This window comes from Nelumbo lutea, chromosome 7, assembly GCF_056320005.1.
Source record: "Nelumbo lutea isolate HS-2025 chromosome 7, American lotus-T2T, whole genome shotgun sequence".
NCBI lineage: Eukaryota > Viridiplantae > Streptophyta > Magnoliopsida > Proteales > Nelumbonaceae > Nelumbo > Nelumbo lutea.
The window spans coordinates 21,689,848-21,711,318 of NC_142690.1; the positions used below are offsets into that span (position 1 = coordinate 21,689,848).

At 35.4% G+C, this 21,471-nt stretch overlaps 1 protein-coding gene across 1 annotated transcript; it reads left to right on the forward strand.

The window, feature by feature from the left end:
• The first annotated feature begins 10,185 nt into the window (after positions 1 to 10,185).
• LOC148845597 (Exostosin family protein) lies at positions 10,186 to 17,149 on the forward strand. The gene is made up of 7 exons (XM_088955883.1): positions 10,186 to 10,889; positions 11,049 to 11,222; positions 14,283 to 14,440; positions 14,582 to 14,750; positions 15,197 to 15,625; positions 16,142 to 16,210; positions 16,802 to 17,149. The coding sequence occupies exons 1-7, from the start codon at positions 10,341 to 10,343 to the stop codon at positions 16,919 to 16,921; spliced, it is 1,668 nt and encodes a 555-aa protein (XP_088812009.1). The 5' UTR covers positions 10,186 to 10,340; the 3' UTR covers positions 16,922 to 17,149.
• The last annotated feature ends 4,322 nt before the right edge of the window (positions 17,150 to 21,471 follow it).

Here is a 21,471-nt window from a genome sequence, read left to right on the forward strand (position 1 = left end):
AAAATGACTCTTACAAACTTACAAACCATTAATAGTTTTTGCAACTGTGTTGTTGCATTCCTATTTTTGACTTCACATGGTAGGCTATTTAGTATAAAGTATATAATTGTATTGGATTTTGCATGCAAGTCATAAAATTAAATCTAAATAACATATGGTTAATACTTGCACGTTGCATAGTAGGTACTCTTGTGCTACTTAGATTTAACCTAAAATGGCTGAATTTTGCATTGAGTCATGTGCAATCTCACCTCAATTGTCCTATATGCAATTAATGGTGCCTCAGGTGATCATGGGCTAGTCTAGGCCTAGGCTGGATCTCAAGGTTCCGTTTGTTTTATAGGGATTTATTTACTTAAGTAAATGTATTTACCTAGGTAAGTATTTCTTAGAAAACATTTATTTGGGTAAATGACATTCAAGTATTGGCAACCTTCCTCTCAAGTGGGAAAGTTATTCACATGTGAGATGGGTATCACTTATTAAGAAAAATAAATTTTTCATGGACTCCACATAAATTTAAAAAAAGAATATGAGTATTTTGGTCAATGGAACCAAAATTATTGACCAACTTTTCCCTCTCTCAAAATCCAAAAAAAAAAAAACAAGTCTAAAATATAAGTTTGTGTCTATGTCTATGTCTATATGGGTCTAGACTCGATTGGGGCTTTGGAATTTTTAGTTGTGCATATGGCATTGAGTTTTCATATAATTATAAGAGTGTCATTAAAAAGTAATTACAATATTGTCACATAGTTGTTATTACTCGCTTTGCTTTTCATTTATTCTCTCTCTCTCCCCCTCCCCCTCTCTCCTTCTCACTTTAGGGTTGTTAATGGGTTGGGTTAGACTTGGCGGACCCAATCCAATTGGGTTGGTTCTGGTTTCTAAAATATTGTTCCGATTTATATCGGGTCAGAGCTGGTTTCACTCAATCTCGAACTAAAAGGGAAAAGTGGTCTAAAAATACATGAGAAAGCTAGTTTTGGCAATATGTAAGGTTTAACTGATAGTATACTAACAAATGGACCCAAGTGTCTATTTTTGAGAGTTCAGGGTACTCAAGTATTGCAATTGAAAGTTCAAGGTACCTATTTGTAATTTACCCAAAAAACTGTTATGTAAGTCGTAATAGTAATTAGTAACTTCATGTGTTTGGTTGAGACGTGTGCCGACTTACCACTTTAAAATGTTATAATTGGGTCACTTGGGTTAGATTTTGTTGGGTCTACTATAGCTTTGCATTGGAAATATTTTTCAATACAACATATAAATATGGGAGATATTTATGACATGCAACTGCATAATGAAAACATATCTCTATGAATTTAATATACATGAGTCTATATCTCTTAACAAAATATGTCTAAAAACAGTCAACACCCTTGCAATATGATCTTACGCAACACATATCATACACGTCGGCTCCCATTTTTATGATGGGTCCTAATCTCATGGTGAAACATGCAGTGCCAAATCAAGTTTGGGAGGAGATTGGACTTCCTACCCACAAGAGCTCTACCCACACTTACCCACATGTCATCATATCCCAACATAGGGAACATCTTCTGTACTTGTATGTTATTATGCATAGGGAGATGTTCTCAATTCACGGGTATAATGTTTTGTGGGTAGGTGTGGATAGAATTCTTGTGGTTAAGAGATTAGGAGTTGTTTGGGAGGGTATTGAAACGCGCTTTATTGTCAGATGATCCATAGCTCACATCAAACATTCTCTATATACAATTGGATGATATATTCACAGAATTTTTGCTTATTAAGAGATCCAGTCATCCATGTTCACAAACGAGGGGGTTTGCCTCTGAGACTGAAAGTTGGTCTTTTTCCCTTTTGATTTTTCCCGGCCCCATGCATTGGCACACTATGGATCTCCTTAAAGCTCTTAGCTCTCCAGTTGAATCGGTCATGGATTCATTCTTACACACTGGATTTTAGTGGTAGCAAGTAGCATTGGCTAATAAAAAGCATTTGAAGGAAATTAATTTAATTAGGTGATGGAATTCAATCTCAATGGCAATTTGGTGAGGGAAGCAGTTCAACTCGTGTTTTATTTAACTCCAAGAGACGAAGCAAGAAGCCAATGGCACAGCCTTTAGTGTTCAAGGAGAATTTCAGAGACCCAAAAGCAGAGCTGGATCATCAGATGAATGTTGTCGTTAATTAATCACATTGAGCATCATCAACTCAACGGGGGAATCATTCACTTTGTGACAACTTCAAATTGTTTGTGGAAGATGGCTAGGACCACTTACTAGTCTCAAAATTTACATCAGCGAGTACAAAACAGAGCAAGAACTTCTGTCAAAAGTTGGTTTCGGTATGATTTAATAATAACCTACCAGTCGGTGGTGCTTCTTCTTCAAAATTAACGACTTTTCCGTCAGATTTTGAGTTGCCAATAAGTGGAACTAAAACTCGTTAGAATGGAAAACAACTTACTCTTAGAGTGGTTTATTGTCTGTGTATTGGCTATGTTTTAGTCCTTTTCGTTTGGAGGGGGAAGAGAGAGAAAGAGAAGATAAATAGAAGAAGGAGGCTATCGGACTGGTTCAGCAGCAACAGTTGCTCCTCTCTGGTTGGTGTTCATAGGGAAGATGAACAGTAGAGCTCCGCCTCCACACCATTAACGGGTAATTTGGTCTTTATAAATGTTTAATGGTCCATCTGGACAACTTCTGTCAATGGTCACTAACGGTGACCTGAGTGAAGGTGAGTTTTGGATAGTAAAATATCTCTAAACGTGTGGCTTCTTATACATTCCAAAAGTTATGATGAGTTTAAGAGAAATGTTAAAAATTTATAGCAAATTTTAGACAATTTCCCTACTTTTTAATGTATACTCTTTTTATGATTTAACATATTTTAAATTGCGTTTGGAAGCGAGGTAAAATGTCATCGATGTAAATATTTATGTGGATTTAGTTTTATTGGCGCTTGAATGAAGTGTAAATTAAAATGTCATCGATGTATATATGCACCAATAATATTTATATATATACTCCTAAATATATGTACCAAATATAATAATATTTGAGATGTCTGTTTTCTTCATTTAATAATAAATGTTTTTTTCCTCCAGTTCAACGACTATGTGTTGTGTAGAATATATAAACGTAGTCGTGGCAATGGCAAACAGAATGATGCTTCTTCAACTGTAGCAGCTGATCAGAGTGGTGAAGTTGTGGTTGAGGCTGAATGGGAAGGACAGGAGAGAATTCAAGGGCAACATGAAGCAAAAAATAAAATGGAAGAAGAAGACTTATATGAAGCTCTCGATAAGATGTTGAGTGATGATTATAGGAGATACTCGGATCTCTTAGAATCCCTTGAATTGCAGTCAGATTGTGGCCCGTCTGAGCCCAGGTTCTCAAACCTTAACTCAGCATATGCTTCGTTTGACATGGGCAACATGATTAACTCAGCTCCAGCAATGCCTAGGCATAATCTTCCTTCCATGGGCAACATGCTTGAACCAGTTCTTGTGATGCCTTTGCAGAGTTTTCCACCAACAAACACCTTACCGAATGTGGAGTTTACATCAGAATTTGAGATTCCAGTGCAGGATGTGGATGAATCTGTTACTACTAACACAAAGAAACAAAGGATCCTTTGAGACATGGGGATACATGCATGCCGGAGGGTCTTGTCATTGAATTTTTCAGAACGCTTGATGAATTAGGGAAAGTTGGGAATCTTTGCAGCAGGCTTATAGAAAGTTTGGTACTCTTTTTTATATGTAATTGAAAATTTCATTTATTGTGGTCTACTATTTTTTCATCTAATGGTATTATGTTTTTTCTTTTGCCAACGGTTATCAAAAACTGCTGCAAAAGGTCAACGTCATTAAAATTCCGCTCCTGCAACTCCCAAAATCACGTGCCAAAAAACATTTCACGACATTTGTTGTAAACGCCATCGATATCTGTTTCAATGACGGTTATATAAAACAATATTATAATAAATGTCTCCCGCCAATATATTCTATGGCGGGAGTGTACGTTTTTAACGATATTGGACATAAACATCAAGATAAAAGGAGAGTTAAATGTCACAAAATAAATCACTTTTGTATTGATTTTAAATTGTTAAAAATTAGTTTTAAAATTGTTTAATTATAAAGTTAACTTACAAAATTTGTATTACTTAATTATAGAAATATTTTTTTTATTTTACAAATGCAATTAATATTTTTATTAATCTTACAAATTTGTATTCAACTATTAATTGTACTCTATGTTTTGATTAAAGTTATTTTGAATATTGAAATGGAGTTTAAGGTTATCCATGTTCTAATTTTTTATACTTAGAATATATATATATATATATATATATGAATTGATTTTATTTGCTTACATTTCTTAAAAAATTATAGTGGTGATATATAAATAAATGGTTGAATTTTTTTTCACATTCCATTGGTTTGTTGCAAAAGGGAAGATATATAGTAAGTAAATTAGTGCCAATGAAAAAACTAATTTATTAAATATTAAATTTTTCTTTAATTAATTCATTAATGTCTAATTAATCAACAATGTTTTTATCATTTTTTATATTTTATTGTATTATTAATTATTAATTAGATGACTAGTCAATTTATTATTTTTAATTAATTAATTAATAAACCTTCGAGGACTACTTCTAGTTAGTGACGTCAAATTGGGTCCAGCATGGGTTTTACTTAACCCTAATCCCACTCTCAAATGTTCCCATGCAAATCCAATTTGAGCTGATTTAGTAACTTGTAAATTTCAAACTTGACCCAACTTAATACAACACTACCAATCTGTCCGATGCAAATCTATTCTCTCTCTCCCTCTTTCTCTTTGTCTCTTGATGCATGGGAAAAAATGTTATGGCTTATTGGACTTAAAGCCTATTACTCTATGAGGATACACACCATGAGGGTTGGGATAACAATTTTCCCCATCCCAATCGAGTGCCCAACCTCCCCAACTAGGCAAGGATGGAAATGGAGATTGTCTTAACAGGGGTAGGGTGGAGATGGGATTAATAGAAAAACCCTAATTGGGATAGGAATGGGGACTAAGCCTATCAATGATGCCCAAAAATCCAAGGCCCAATTCAATTATAAGATGATGTACTTATATAATCATATCGGGTTTGGATTTTTTAACCTACATCTGATTAATAATCAGATCCGGATTCAGATTTGATTCCATCCGATCCAACTAAAATCCAAATTTGATTATAATACAATATTTATTGATTTTAATTATATATATATATATATATATAATAAATTCAATATGTATATTTACTTCAACTTATTATATAAAAGTTGAAAGGTAATTAATTTTTTTTTTGAATTTTAAAACATTAAAGCAAAATTGGATTAAATCCGAATATGATCATAGTCTGTTAGGATCAATGTTTTAAAAACTGACTCGGAGACCGAACCATTTTTTCCTTCGGGTCATGGGTAATCGGTTTAATTGGTCAAGTCAAACGGTTCAAACTGTGCCACATCAGCGCATATATGTATTAAGTATATATGTGTGTATATAAATATATATATAGCAATAAATAACGTATAAACATATTTTAGATATGTTATACGTATTATTTATATTTAATTTATGTTTTTTAATTCAGTTTTTTAATTTTTGTTTATAAAAAATATTAAAATTTGCAATTTGGGGCCAAAAGTTTTTTTTTTTTTTGCAAAAATAACGGGCCAAGGTGCTTGGAATGCATAGATCTCAAAAAGTTACCCAATATAAAAGAAACCACCCCAATCAGACATCGAAGCGCAAAGTTATGGTCTCTAAGTTTTGCAAGCATTGAGTGTGCAACCTGCGACCCGGTCACTAGGTAGAATGGGTCAACAATCCAACCGGCTAGTCGAATGGTTCTTGACCAAGTCAACGGTTTTTTACCGTTTGGCAGGTCTTAACTGAATTGGACCCAGAATCTTGGTCGAGTAACGATTCGAATGGTTCAATCACCCGCATCCATGGCGGGTTGACAACATTGGTTAGGATTCAAATTTGAATCCAAGGTCTTTAAATCAAATTGGATTTCAAGTAAGATTCAAACCAAATTTGCAATTTGGTTCAATTTCATAATTTTGAGAAATATGGTTTATGGTTTTGGTTTGGATTATTATTTTATAAACCAAACCTAATTGTAAACCGTATTAATATATATATATATATATATTAAAAATAAAAGTAGTTATTTTTAATTTTAACTTTTAATATTGAACTTTCCCTTTGTTCTAATCGATACCCTAACTTTCTTCCTCAACAGAACACTGAAGCCAACTCTCCTAGTATACATCGTTGAAACTACTCTACCGACCAACAACCACCATTGCTATTTCCATTTTATCATCGCCGATCGCTAGTCACTTCGCCATTCATTCTCTCTCTCTCTCTCTCTCTCTCTCTCTCTCTCTCACACACACACACACACACACACACACATAGTCATCATCTCAGAAAAAATTACAACACTTTGTTGCTGCTCCATTTTTACCGACTCATCGCTTCCACTCCATCATCATCATCATTCCTCTCTCTCTCTCTCTCTCTCTCTCTCTCTCTCTCTCTCACACACACACACACACACACACACACACACACACATCTTGTGATTTGTCTTCCAAGTTCCAACCCTTGAAAAAGCCCTAACACAAGAAACCCGAAACCCTTGTTCCTTCCCCTACTCAATCGAACCATATCCGCCCCATTTCCACCATTGTCGTCGACTTGTTATTGGTTGCTACAATCTCCCTCTCATCTTCGCACCTCATCCTCTTTGAAAAAGAAAAGCCCTAACCCCTTTATCCCCATCTTTGGACTCTAACCTATGGTTCAACTCAAGTGATCATGGGCTAGTCTAGGCCTAGGCAAGGCCTGAAGGTCCCATTTGCTTTATGGGAATTTATTTACTCAAGTAAATGCACTTACCTAGGCAAGTATTTCTCAGGAAACACTTATCCAGGTAAGTGCCATCGAAGAATAAACTCAATGAGTGAAATTAATGCAATTAAAAATCTAATTGTTGAATTCAATTATTGTTATGCACAACAAGTTAATCTAAATAAATCCTCTATCCACTTCAGTTCTAATATGCATAGAAGAGTGAGATATGAAATTTCCAATTGTTTAGGGGTCAAATTCTTGAATAGTAAGGAAGTGTATCTTGGTTCCCTTCTTTTCACTTAAGGTAACAAAGTTATCTTTTGGCAATCTGTAGTAGAAAAATGCAAGAACAAACTTAAACCTTGGAAATCGAGATGTTTATCCCATGCTGGGGGTAGGGGTGGATTCGAGCCGAGCCGAGTGGAATACTACTAGGCTCGAGCTCGGCTCGAGACTGTTCTACAAGGCTCAAGCTCGGTTTGAGCCAAAACTTTGAGCTTAAGTAAAAAATTCATAAGCTCAAGCTCGGCTCGAGTCGATCTCGATTTTGAGAAAAAATATTTTATAAAAATAAAAAATTATATATAAAAATATTTTTATTTAATATTATAATAATTAATAATTATAATATTTTCATTATATATATATATATATATTATTTTCTCGAGTAGCTCATGAAAAGCCCGGCTCATTGTCACCCCTAGCTAGGGGTAGGAGTGTCAATTGGATTGGATTTGGTCCAATCCGATCCAACCCAATGTGTGTCCATTACAAATGAACCATGTCCAATTCAATCCGATGAATACTTTGGACAGGTCCAATTCAATGTCCGAACCATCCAATCTGTTCAAATTCATTTTAATTTAGATCATTTTCAACCCAAACCCGGTTCATTAAATCTGTCCAAATTGATTTTGGGGTCCACTGACACCCTTAGCTGGGGGGGGGGGTCTTAATCAAATCCACTATCACTATAATCCCCTCTTATTTTATGGTCACTAATCCTCTGCCCCAATTAGTCTATTCACAACTAAATGCCATTTCCCATGACTTTTGGTGGGATTTCAAGCCAGAAGGGTCTTATATTTACTTATAGAGTTGGGGTAAATCTATATCTATACTACTTTAAAAAGCACGAATAGCCTTAAGAATATTTCTGATTTTTTTTGAGGACAAAATTTGCCCCTTTATATTTAAATTTTTTGATAAAAATGAGGGCAAATAAGGTAATTGGTTATTGATATTAAATGAATTAAAAAAGAGGTCATTTTAAGATATTCAATGCATTCAATTCCCTCTTATTAAATCCAATGTTTAAGATATTAATTTACATTCACCTTTATTCAATCATATATTTAAGGCATTTTTTCTCATTATTAAATTCTATTAATTAAATCGATACATAATAAATTAATAATTCTAATAACATAAAAAAATTATACTTTTAAAATCTACCTAAAAATAGTGTATTCATCTAGGTGAAGGTAAGATACTAAACCATTTTGGGTCAAATGGGCAAATCCATATTGCCACAATTAAACAATAAAATTAAAAAATAGATAAAATATAAAAAAAATATAAAAATTAAAAAAATGGGACATTTTTAACATCATATATTTGACATATTAAACAATAATAAATATGATAAATAATAAATGTTTTTATTAATAATGGAAATGGAATGTAAAATTTAGAACCAATTGGAAATCAATTTATTTTCCTATTCTCTCTCTCATTAAGTCTCATATCTAAGGTATATTCTCCCATTAAATCCTATTTTTAAGATATATTTATCTCATTATTAAATTATGCTAATTAAATCCATAATATTAATTATAATATTATAAAAATAAACATTTCAAGAAGTAATTTGAAAACAAAACCATTTTCTTCCCTTCTAGTTATGGATAAGCAATTCAACCATTTGGGGTCAAATGGGTTAATGATATGATATTTAAATAACAAATTTTATATTAATATATATAAAAATATTAACATGGGCCTCTTTATCAACATACAATGTGCAAGTCCGATCCCAAGCCTTATATAAAGCTCGAAGCTTGAGCCCAAGCCCAAGCCTGAAGTCCGATTTGTACATAAAATGTCTTATTTTCAATATACTTTTATAAACTAATATTATATTAAGTTAGTAATAATTTTAAAAATTAATAATATAATTTCTATTTCCTAATAGTAAATTGATATTTATTAATAATTTAAGAAGTAAATATATATATAGGCATGTATGTATGTATGTATGCATAAACAAACAATTGTATACATAAAAAATCATATGAAATAAAAAATTAAACATCTTTTTCAATTTTTTTTTAAAATGGACTTCTCATAGCTTGGCTCGGTCTGCGGTCTGGCCTGGCCCAAGGCCATGGACCAGCCCAACCCGTGGCACGACACGGGCCTGTGTGGACTCAGGCTGTGGGCCATATCGAATCGAGCCCCCAAATTATCACAAGTGAGGAAGGCATGGCTCGGGACACCTTGTGGGATAGTATTTTGTGCGGGCCTCATGCAGGTCATGTCGTATTGCCCCAACATGACACAATTTACACTTCTACTTGAACTTGCCTAGTACTGGGGATAGGGTGGGGAAATTTAAGGATTCTCCATCCTTGGTGAGGAGTGGAGTGCCTTGCTCCTAAACTCACCCAACATTGAGGAGTGGTTGCTTTGCCCTGAACTCGCTTAACACTAGGGATGGGGCAAGGATGGGGTAGAGTGTCTTGATTATGAGGCAGGGACAAGGATGGGGTACCCCGCCCTAAACTCGCCCCATTGTTATTCCTATATAATTGTTAATTATTAGTGAAATTAATAAAAATGTTAGCTTTTGTAATTATTTATATTTATTTAAAGTTAATCAAAATTTCATTTAAAAATAATAACAGTTATTAAAATTAGTATAAATTATTAATAAAACTAAATTTATTAAACAAATATTTATGCATATTAAACTAATAATAATTTTTTTTGTAAATCAATATTAAATAAAAAATATAATTATTAAAATTTTAGATATTAACAATAACTTTGAATACTTTTAATTAATTAACAGTAGATTTTGATTATTAATTTAATATTAATTAATAATAAAATTATTAAATATTTCAAAATTTCCCGTGCATCGCACGCGTCCCCGCCAATAGCAGGCCGAGCTAAATAAAAAAACCTAGAATCAAGCCCGGAATTTTCAGGCCGGACCATGCGGGGCTTTGCTGGCCTGGCCCTGGCCGGGCCACTCCTGTCATGTCGGCTGTCACAGAGGAGAATTTTTCCTTTTAACCCTTGCGTTTATTGTTAGCCCACTTGTGTCAGCTGCTCCGAACTCCTGTAGGCTCAGATCTAGATAGTCCCTGAGCGACTGATAAGTGAAAACACACAGAGAGATTCTCCGGTAACTTCAACCACAGACAGATGGCTGGAAAACATCTCTTCTCCGGCAATGCAACCAGAGACAGATCCTCCTCGCACCCCTCCTTTCGTACTCCTACCACATCATCATTATTCCTCTTCGTCATTATCCTTCTCGCCATCGGATTAGTTTTCTTCTTCTTCTCTTCCTCCACCTCCCACACGCCCTCCCACTCCTCTCTCCCATTGTTCCCAGATCCCCACTCTAGCGTCAAACCAGATTTCTCTTTCGTTGCCTCTCTCGAGAAATTCCTTACATCCAGATCTCACGGTCTGAAATCGCAGCCTGCTTCGGACGATTCGGTGGGTGTCGATGCGGATGAAGAAGCTGTAAAGGCTTTGGACAATTCGATCTGGAAGACCGAAATGGAGAGGATTCACGAGAATCCATTCTTCCCGGCTCCGACTCCGCCGGCTTCGGTTCTCAGGGTTTATGTCTACGAAATGCCGTCGAAATTTACTTACGATCTACTTTGGCTGTTTAGAAACACATACAAGGAAACATCAAATCTAACTTCTAATGGCAGCCCTGTTCATCGCTTAATCGAACAGGTTGGTATATATATATATATATATTAGAGGACTATTAATTGGAAAATGATTTAATTTAATGGTAATATACCGAATTCTTAATTAGAAAATGGAGTAGTTGGTCTTTCTAGAGATACTTGCTATGGTTCTTGAGTGATTACTTCGTTTATCTGTATACAGCATTCCATTGATTACTGGCTATGGGCGGACCTGATTGCTCCAAAATCAGAGAGGCTACTGAAAAATGTTATAAGGGTCCATCGGCAAGAGGAAGCGGACCTGTTTTACATCCCGTTCTTCACTACTATCAGCTTCTTCTTATTGGAGAAACAGCGGTGCAAGGCTCTTTACAGGGTGTGCGTGCATTTCCAAGGTTTATTTTTGATTTGTGATTTAATGTTGTCATGTGTGTGCGAAACTGAAAAAAGTCGTTATGTTTTCTCACTTATTAGATAACAACCAGCTATTCAGTTCAATTTGCACAGGCGAATGCTATGATGAAGTTCTGAGAAAACGTTTGTTTCATCTTCAAGTCTGTGAATAGAAGTTAACCAGTTGAAGAAGAAAAATTAGAATAAATGCCTCTGAAACATGTAAAACTTGTAAGATGACAGATAAAAGGTAGAGAAGTATTATTGATTTTGAGAGCTAGAGTCACTTTTTTATTCTGTCTGATGCAACTGTTTTATTGGTTTCCCTAAATTCTGCACAACATCATATTTGGGCCTTTTGTGATGGACAGCTAGAGTGCCAAAAGTAGAATTCTAATGAGGATGGAAATTCTGAAATTCCACCAAACAATGTTTATTGAGTGAGAATCAGAAGGGGCGGGGTATCTATTCTTAGCTGTTCTCCAAACCATGCAATAGAAGAGAAAGTAGAAGGCAGAATATTGGTATTTAATAACATTATATAAGGATAAAATGGAGGGATAAATTCCCTGAAGACAATCAATAAACCCTAATATTCAACTTAATTCAATTTGATTTTTTTAGGAAACTAAGCTGAATATATTATTCAACTAAATTCAGTTCTCAATTCAGAAAACAAATACAACACAATCTAGCCAACACTATATGATGAAATACCATGCAATGTCACAATCACTTAGGACTATATTATTTCCTAACTGGACATGGTTCCAATTAATAAAGATCTTAGCCTTTTCTTTTTATTATCTTCTCCCTATAACCTTCCATGAGATTTTCCATGTTCCCATGATATGTTCTAGATAAAATGAACTACACATAAAGAAACTCAAAAAAATAACACAATAAGGATTTTTCCTACATAAATTCCGCTAGATTACATTCGTTCATGAAATCCAATTATTAAAAGTAGTATATAAAACATAAATAATTATTAACTATTTAAAAAGTTAAAATATAAAAAATTGTCTGCTCTTATGTGTTTCTATTGTTTAGCTTTCGCTTAACAAAGCCCGTGCATTGCACAGGTCTCTGCTAGTATAACTTAAGTAAAGCCCATGGTCCCACTAATAAAGAAAGCCCAATAATAAACAAACATAAACAGCATAAATAAATAGAGCTAGGGGTAAATAAGGCCTAGAGAAGATTCTATAACATGATGGCATATCTGTCACCCCCTCCCCCCCCCCCCCCCCCCCCCCTCCCCCCCCTCCCCCCCCACCAGAAGCTGGCTTATAGATTAACCATGCCTAGCTTTCCTACACAATGGTCAACCTTCTCCTTGATGAGACCTTTAGTTAATACATCAACTAGCTGTCCATCCTTATTCACATATTGAAGGCAGACTTTGCCTGACGCGACCCACTCCCTAACCCTAATAAAGTGCTTGTCAAACCTCAATATGTTTAGTTATGTCATGTTGCATTGGATTATGAGCAGTGTTGCTGGCTGCATATCATAACAACACATCCTTATGGGCTTATCATAAACTAAACCCATAGCATATTTGAAATACTATTCACCGTAGCTTGATACTCAACTTCATCACTAGAGTGAGAAACTACAGTTTCCTTTTTGCTCCTCCAAGAAACAACATTGCCAGCAGCCAAACTATAGTTGCCTGATGTAAATCTTCTGTCATTTACTGATCTTACCCTGTATGCATCAGTAAATCTATCTTCTCTACCTAGCTACCCTTCCAAGTATGCAAGAACCCTCTTAACTTTGGTTGAATTGGTATCTTTGGGTGAGTGCGTATAATGGTTTGTGACACCTATTGCATAAGGAATATCTAGCCAAGTCATGCATATCTATAAAAATCCCTCAACAAGTCTGAAATATTCCCTTATCTTTAAGAAGTTGTCGATTAGTAGTTGATAGCTTGTGATTAGGATCAATAGGTATATCTGTAGGCTTAAGTCCAGTTTCCCTGAATTTTTTTGAAGGTAAAAAAACTATTAAAAGAAAAAGAAGATAACAAGAAAGGTGACAAGTCATCTGAAAGGAAATACAATCTTAAAACTACCAAAGGGACCCATACCTTCTAGAAGTCAAACCAAACTCAGTCCCTCCTGACAACTTCCAAAATTCAAACGGCAATAGCAAACCCGTACCCAGAGATGACTACAACAGAAAACAAACTTCATGCCCACCACATTTAAAGCAACCATGAATCAAATCCCTGTACAAATAGGTTTGGCCCAACACAAGATAAACTGAGCCTCCCAAAACCACTCTTCTGTCTTGACCATTACAGTAAATATTAAGAACTCTCAACCAACAAGGAAGCACCTTTAATAAGTCTATAACCATATTATACTTGCTCTGAGAGATTATACCATGCTTGGGTTTGGCCACCTCAATACTTAGGAAGTACCTTAACTCCCCTAGGTCCTTAATTTCAAATTCCCTGCTAAGAAATTGCTTTACCTGCTCAATTCCATCCACATCATTTCCTATCACAACGATGTCATCTACATATACAATTAAATCAGTAAACAAGGAACTCTTTTTTATGCTTATATAATGATCTTTCTTCTTTTCAGTATCCAATGAAGTTCAAATGTAATAATTTAGTAAGATCTTTAGTGCACAGGGTTTAAAAAACATGTTTGATTGGATTTCTTCCTGGAATGTATGCTTCCTTGAGGGTGTTTTTATGTTTTCTTCTTCTAGACCTGATATAGCAAATGATTTTTAGTGCATTCCAACATTATAAATGCTCGTCTTAAGAAAACATATGCTTCAATAGCATGGTAACAGAACTTCATAGGATTTAGATACTTTTTCTCTCTTGGTATGCAGATTGCTTTAGTAGATTATGTGGAACATCCTAGCATAAAATGATGCCCAACTTCTGTGTCAGATGGATGTGGTGGGAGATTATAATGTTTGTTTGTGTTCTAAAATTTATAGAATGATTATGCAATTCACATTATTTTCTATAAAATTTAATATTTGGTGTGCATTTCTTTTGTGAACATAGGAGGCTTTGAAATGGGTGACTGATCAACCCGCCTGGAAGCGATCTGAAGGAAGGGACCATATACTTCCAGTTCATCATCCTTGGTCATTCAAGTCGGTCAGAAGATTTATGAAAAAGGCAATTTGGCTTTTACCAGATATGGACTCCACAGGAAACTGGTGAGTATTTGAATATATATTCTATTAGCTTTTCTTTTTGATGAATAACTCACACTCTATTACTTTATTCTTAAATGCTTAAAGTATGAGCCAAATGTTTTTTGGCTGTTTACAATTGAAGGAGATAATATGTGCATTTAGGTACAAGCCTGGTGAAGTATGGCTGGAAAAAGACCTTATTCTTCCTTATGTTCCAAATGTTGATGCATGTGATGAGAAATGCCTGTCAGAAAGTGAATCAAAGAGAACTACATTGCTTTTCTTTCGTGGCAGGCTCAAAAGAAATGCTGTAAGTCTTTGCCAGCAATTACATTAAGTTTCCTTAAGATTATTTATCTGATCATAATATTATTGCTTTACACTTGTGATATGGTAAGGGATTATTGGTAAATAATAAACAATAAATATATAAAGATGCTAAAATTAGATGGGGAAAATATAAAGAGAAGGCCTCCTCCCTGCCCCATCCACCTGAAAGAAGGGGAAACTACAAAGACGGAGATCATATTTCTGACATTTCTAAGATAATATTGTGTATGACAATTTGATAACTTGTTTTCAAGTTGTAGTTATAATAATAACAATACAACTTCTTGTGGTGTTTGAGTGGTTCTTAATTCCATGTTAGTTACATGCATACATAACAGCGTATTGTAGTAGCATTATCTTTGCTCAAGGATACACTAACCACTAAGGGTCCGTTTGGTTCGTAGTCAGAATTGGAATGGTCCATTCCCATAGTCTGTTTGGTTCAGACAGGAATGGGAGTGGGAATTAAAATCAGCAGGAATGGGATTTCATTCCCAAGGGAGGGGCAGGGAATGGCCATTCCCTAAAATGGGGGAATGCCATTCCAGCAGGAATGGGAATGGGAATGGGATTCTGATTCCGCCCAACCAAACAGTTGGAACCGGAATAGCCCATTCCGATTCCGATTCCGATTCCAGACCCCTATTCCTGCTGATTCCAGACCCTAAGTCACTTAATTTCTGGATATTGTGGATCAGCAACTTGTCTTCTTTGCTTTATTTGTACTCAGTAATTTCTGAAGCTCCCGTGTTTTCTTCTATGCAGATAGTTTTATTTGTCTCCTCAAGTGATGCTGTTCAACCAGGCTGGCTTCTAACATTCCTCAAGAGTATCAGTCCTTCACAAATAAGAGAAATGCGCACCAACCTTGCCAAGGTTTGTTGCTTTGCCGATAGCAAGTATTTTACTGGCTGCAGTAGGCTCATGCTTTTAACACCATTAATTGGTCAAAAGATGAAGCTTGTACAACATGTTTTTAATCAATTGATGATGATGAAGGCCTTGCTATTCTGCTGCTGCTTAGGCAACCGGAGTCCCTGCAAGCAAAAATCTGCACATACTGTGAAAGCATGGGAATCCCACCGCACATTGGGAACATCTCATCTCCCCATGAATTTTACATAAATGTACAGGAGATATTCTCAATATGTGGCTGAATGCTATGTGAGCATAGTTTTTGCTTGCAGGAGATCCGGGGTCAGAGCCTGAAAAAACAATTAATGAAATCCTAGTTTGTATTCCCTTGACATTCTTGTTGTTCTCTCTCTCTCTCTCTCTCTCTCCCTCTCTCTCTCTCTCTCCCCCTCATATCTCTAGAAATATGGGACCTTATTTTTGAGACATTTTATGCTTCTATCTGCCAACTAACTCTATTATTATTCAAATTTTCAGTACTCAAGGCATTTCCTATACTCTAATCCAGCTCAACCCCTTGGCCCAGAGGATTTGACCTGGAGAATGGTTTGTCATCATAAACTCTTCATTGATTACAAGTTTTTCCTTTTTTTTTTTTGTTTTTGATATTTCACTTCTATAAAAGTTATGTTATGGACAACCCTGCTGAGCAAAAGTGCTGCCTACAATTTCAAATGATTAGAGGTCAATTATGTCTGTGGTAATTGCTAATGGTGTGGTCCTCTTTCTTGGTTTGTTACTCCCCCCTCTCTCCCTCCCTCTCTCTCTCTCTCTCAATTCTCTGTTGGAGAGGACACCCACTACACTTCAGTTAGTCACACATTGTACTGGAAATAATGTCCAGATTAATCAGTCCCTTTTTATACTAGAATCCCCATCTAAACAAGTTTTTCCTATTCAATGGAGTAATACTCTGTTAAATATCCTTCCTATAAACTGGCGGAGACGTGCAACCCCAGCTTATCAAGCCCGTAGAGGCAGCACTGTAATAGCACTCTTAATGTTTTCTACATGCATGTTCAATAAGATCTGTTATTTCCAGTTTAACAAAGGGATCTAACAGTTTATATTAAGAATCATGATAATCTCACTGAGAAACTTCTCTTAAACCTTTATTTCTTTCTTCTCATGCAACAGATTGCAGGTAAGTTGTTGAACATCAAACTACATATCCGTAGATCACAGCGAGTAGTGAAAGAATCCAGAAGCCTGTGTACATGTGAATGCAAGTACAAAAACATCACAACCTTATCATGATTAGTTGCTGATGGCCTATGCCACCATGCTTTTTTTTTTTTTTTTCTTATTTTTCATGGTAGTTTCTCATTTCTCTGATTTTTCCTCTACAAATGTCTTCAGTTGTTTTGAACACTTCTCTATTAGTGAGAAAGGAGATGTAGTTGTTATTGTGAATCATGTAATTATGTTGCTTATCAAGATCATGTAATATTTTCCATTTTATTTTTAATGCTCCCGTTGTGCTAATAGCTGTCATTTGTTACGTTGGCACAATTATTTCTTCTGAGTGGGATCTTGCAGATAATTCCCATAACTACTCGTCAAAGCATGCCACACCATCTGGAATTGGGCAAGAGTGTCGAAGGGGCCGGGAATCATGATGAGATGGGCAAGAAGATAGGAAAAGGAGAGTCGGGGAGAATAGAGGGATGGATGAAAGAGATAGTATTGGCAACTGCTTGAGAAATACTTTGAGAAATTGGTTTCAACTTTCAACTGAGGTAGGAGTAAAACCTTTGCAGAGGAAGGTAATACTCATTAGAAGAATCGAAAGAGGTATTTTAATATAAAATAGGATATGAATTGAAAGAGGTATTTGAAGGGAATTCAGATTATCTGAACACCATAGCTGTGTAGCAGGCTGTGGAACCAATTACAACGCTCCACGCCAAATCAAAGATTCATTGAGAAGGGCCAAATTGGATATGGTGCTGTTGCAAGAATCGCAACCATTTGAGTCATTTGAACCATAATGAATGTTGGTTGGGCTATTGAACCATTAGGGGGGTTTCAACGGGAATAATTTCAATGTGGGACACTGAGGTCCATGAAGGTATCAGGGAAATACTTGGTGTTAGTGGAACTGAGAAACATCAACGAAGACTTTCAATGGGTGACTGCCAATGTTTATGGTCTTTGTATATAGGCAGAGAAGGAAGTTATGGGAAGAGTTCTTTGCCGTTAAGGACTTTGAGAGGGATCATGGTGCAGCGAAGGGAATTTTTAATACCCACTTGATACGCATTTGAATCCCATTAATATATCTTTATCTATATACTATTTATAATATAATATATTACATATAAGTCTATTATTTATATTATATAATTATATAAAATTCAAGAACCCAAAGAACAGAAGAACCGAACCGATCAATCAGTTAACTGATTGGTTTCAGTTTTTGGTTTTTCAAAAATCGACGGTACCAGTTTGATTTTAAAAAAAAGTTCCCATGGTTCCTTTCGGTTAACCAAACCGTGAGCACTCCTATTTAACGGTGCAGGCGTTCAATGGTTGTTCATCTGTCTAGTCTAGTTTACTGCCAATCTCATGTGCCAATTTCAAGATTTTAGCAACCAAGAAATGTGAAATTCCTTTGATGCCAAAACCTCCGGATCCTAATACTTGGCATGACTCCAAGAGGTTGATTGGTTGAGTATATTAATTCTTTAATTTTTCTATGTTAAAGAATGCCTTTTTCATTCTACATTTCTACTAACTTACTGATTTCTGGTTTTTCAAAAAAAAAAAAAAATACTCATTGATATGACGATTTCTATGTATTTTACTCTGTACCTGGGAAAAGGGCTGATATCATATTAATTTCAGATTCTAGACGAACGCCAAGGTGGCAAGGTTCAAATATCATTAGCAAATTTAAGAAATGTATAATGAATGATATGCTTTGGGAACCACATGGATATGATGGAAATTTGAGAAATGACACTAATATATAGATTGTATAAATACATCAATGAGGCTAAATCTAAACTTTAATTGACTATAAGCAATTATAAAAAAGAAACAAGTTGTAATGGTTTATGCGAAGTGTGAATTCATAGGGTACACTTAGGAAATAGTGAGAAATAGTAAAAGAATTAAAATATACATATAATCTTGGGTAGGGATGGTAATGGATAGGGTATTCACAAAAACTATCCTATCCATTTCCAAACTTGCCTAAGCTTCCTTCATCTCAAATATTTGACTATGATATCAAAAGAACTCTTTATAATTAATTGGTATCATAAAAGTGGTAACAGATATGATGCTTTTTATTAAAATTCATGGGGGATTTTGATCGGTAACATCATGTCTTTTCAGCATCATAGATTTCCTTATACCAAGGATCAAAATTTCATCATGTATCGGCCAATACGTATCATATCAGAGCCTTCCCGATACATCCCTACAGGGGGTGTTTTGGGTCAGCGAGTGATTCAAGGGGTAGACTGAACTTAAACCAGCCCCTCTGAACTAGTTTCAAAAAAAATATATAAAAAAAAACAGTACTGATACAGGCCGATATACCCTACCGGTGTATCACCTTGTATTGATATTTTGAACTTTGCCCCATACTTATAATGGGAGTTGGTAACTGTGTTAAATATAATTGGGTTTGGGTATTAGATATCCTAAGGACAAAACCCAAACCTATAGGATTTTGATAAATGGGTCTTATCAGGGTTGGAATGGATCTGGTATCTAAAAACTCCCACAAAATTTTCATCCCTAATCTTGAAAAATCAACAGTATAAGCCTATAGGTAGTAGAGGTATATGAAATATGGGATAGGGAGTTGCATGAGTTAATATAGGAAGTTAATAGTCAAACTGATGCGAAGTCAATGGAAAAATCTATGATGGTGGAAAGACATCGCACTGGAAGATCTTTGACATTTAACCAATCAAAATCCACCAGTGAATTTTGATAAATACCATTTGATAATGATACTGATTGATTAGTTACAAGTTTTTCAGATATGATATCTTTCCGGTATGATAGTCCAACCCCACTCCATGATCCATGGATACAGCCATACAGATAGAACAACATCAAAACTGGGCCATTCCACTTGTGCCACATGGAAGCTAGTTTGAATTTACAACCCATCTAGTTATTATTGATTGGGAGCTAAGTGTCAAAATCATTCCTGCAGTTGTTGGAGATACTAGGAGGAGAGATGGGATTTCCTGAAGGCAAGAAATGGTACCCTGAGAGCACGGCATCCAGCCATACATTGGGATTATCACCCCATGAGTTTAATAAGTATAGGAGATATTCCTGAGCAGCTGGATAATATGCTCTCAGGGTGTTTGCACCATTCTTGCCTTTAGGAGATCCGGTCTCCTAAGCTAAGAGAAACTTTTGCATGCCAAACCCACTTTCATAAAGTAAATGTTTCATAAGGCAATAGATGTAATTCATTTTTAAAATTGATTATTGAGTTGCTTCATTATGTGAGGAAAAAGAAAGGCCCTCTTAGAAAAGGGCCATTATCAAATGTTGTCTCGGCTAGTCAGGATCTTGGGAGGGGTGAAGTGGATATGGACCTAATGTTTCGCAGTTCTCATTCTGATACAATTTCCCATGACAATTGCTTAATGGGCAAAAAGGTTATATTCATTCCTACAAAGGAATTAAAATTGAAGGAGGGGACTGTTTGTCTCTTTGCATATTCTGATATTCATTAAATTTAGGTGTTTTTAATTCTGATGTTCATCAGATTGAAAATATTTGAAGATAACTTTTACCTACCTAGGTTGAGTTGTTTGTATTTAATGCTTCTCTTTTCTAGGCAGATCGGGCTTTGTATTTATTAACCAATCTTCCATTTGTATAGATTTTTTAGAGGGGTAAGGTATATGACCCTCTGTTATTGGTCTTCATTTTTACTCAACAAAATTTCGGTGGACACCCCTTCACCGGGAGTAAAGTTTGGGGTTAAAAAAATAATCTTTTCATCATCTTTTACCAAAAAAAACAAAGGAAAATCCGAGAAGAGGATCTCTTTTTATGAGGGAAAGCCATCACTCTAACATATTAATTTGGAAGAATATGCAACTAGTTTTGGTAGGAATACTCAAGTGAAAATTAAAAGAAGTTGGGAAGAAAAACCCTCCTGGATTTGGAACAGTCTTATTATATAGAGCAAGTTCAAACTGCAATACAAATTGGTTTTGAGGGTCACTGAAAGCAAAAAACTGAAGATTTAGGCAGTTTCTATGGTTTTAAATGTTAGAAACCCTCATAATATATCTATCCATGAATTTGTGAAAACAAAAAAAAGAGCATATATGGTATTATTCGATGCTTGATACTGAAAAAATATTATCAACGTAGCGATACTTTTAAGTTCGAACATAACAATGCCAAATAGCTTATGAAGACGCATTTCTTCATCATGCAACAATTGAATCTCAACGGCAGCAGTTTGAAGAAATGAAGCTGGAAGAGCCACCACCGGGACAACCATCGCTTTCAATCCCATATTGTTTGAAAATCAGACTGGACTGGATGGTGGTTTCGTTTCACCATAAAACTGTTCCTGGGCCAAAACCGTTAATTTGGTCTGTAACCCACTGACCCAGGCAGTCAAACCATCAATCCAAAATGGTTTTCAGCCATTTTTTATACTTTAATTATTATTTTTTAAATCAGAACCAACCATCCATTCAAACCAGACAGACCATTTGACCTGGGAACCGGTGGTTAAAACGGTTCCATGTCCGATCCAGTTTTAAAAACCTTGGGCTATGCTATACATTGAGTGATTGAGAATTGGCTAG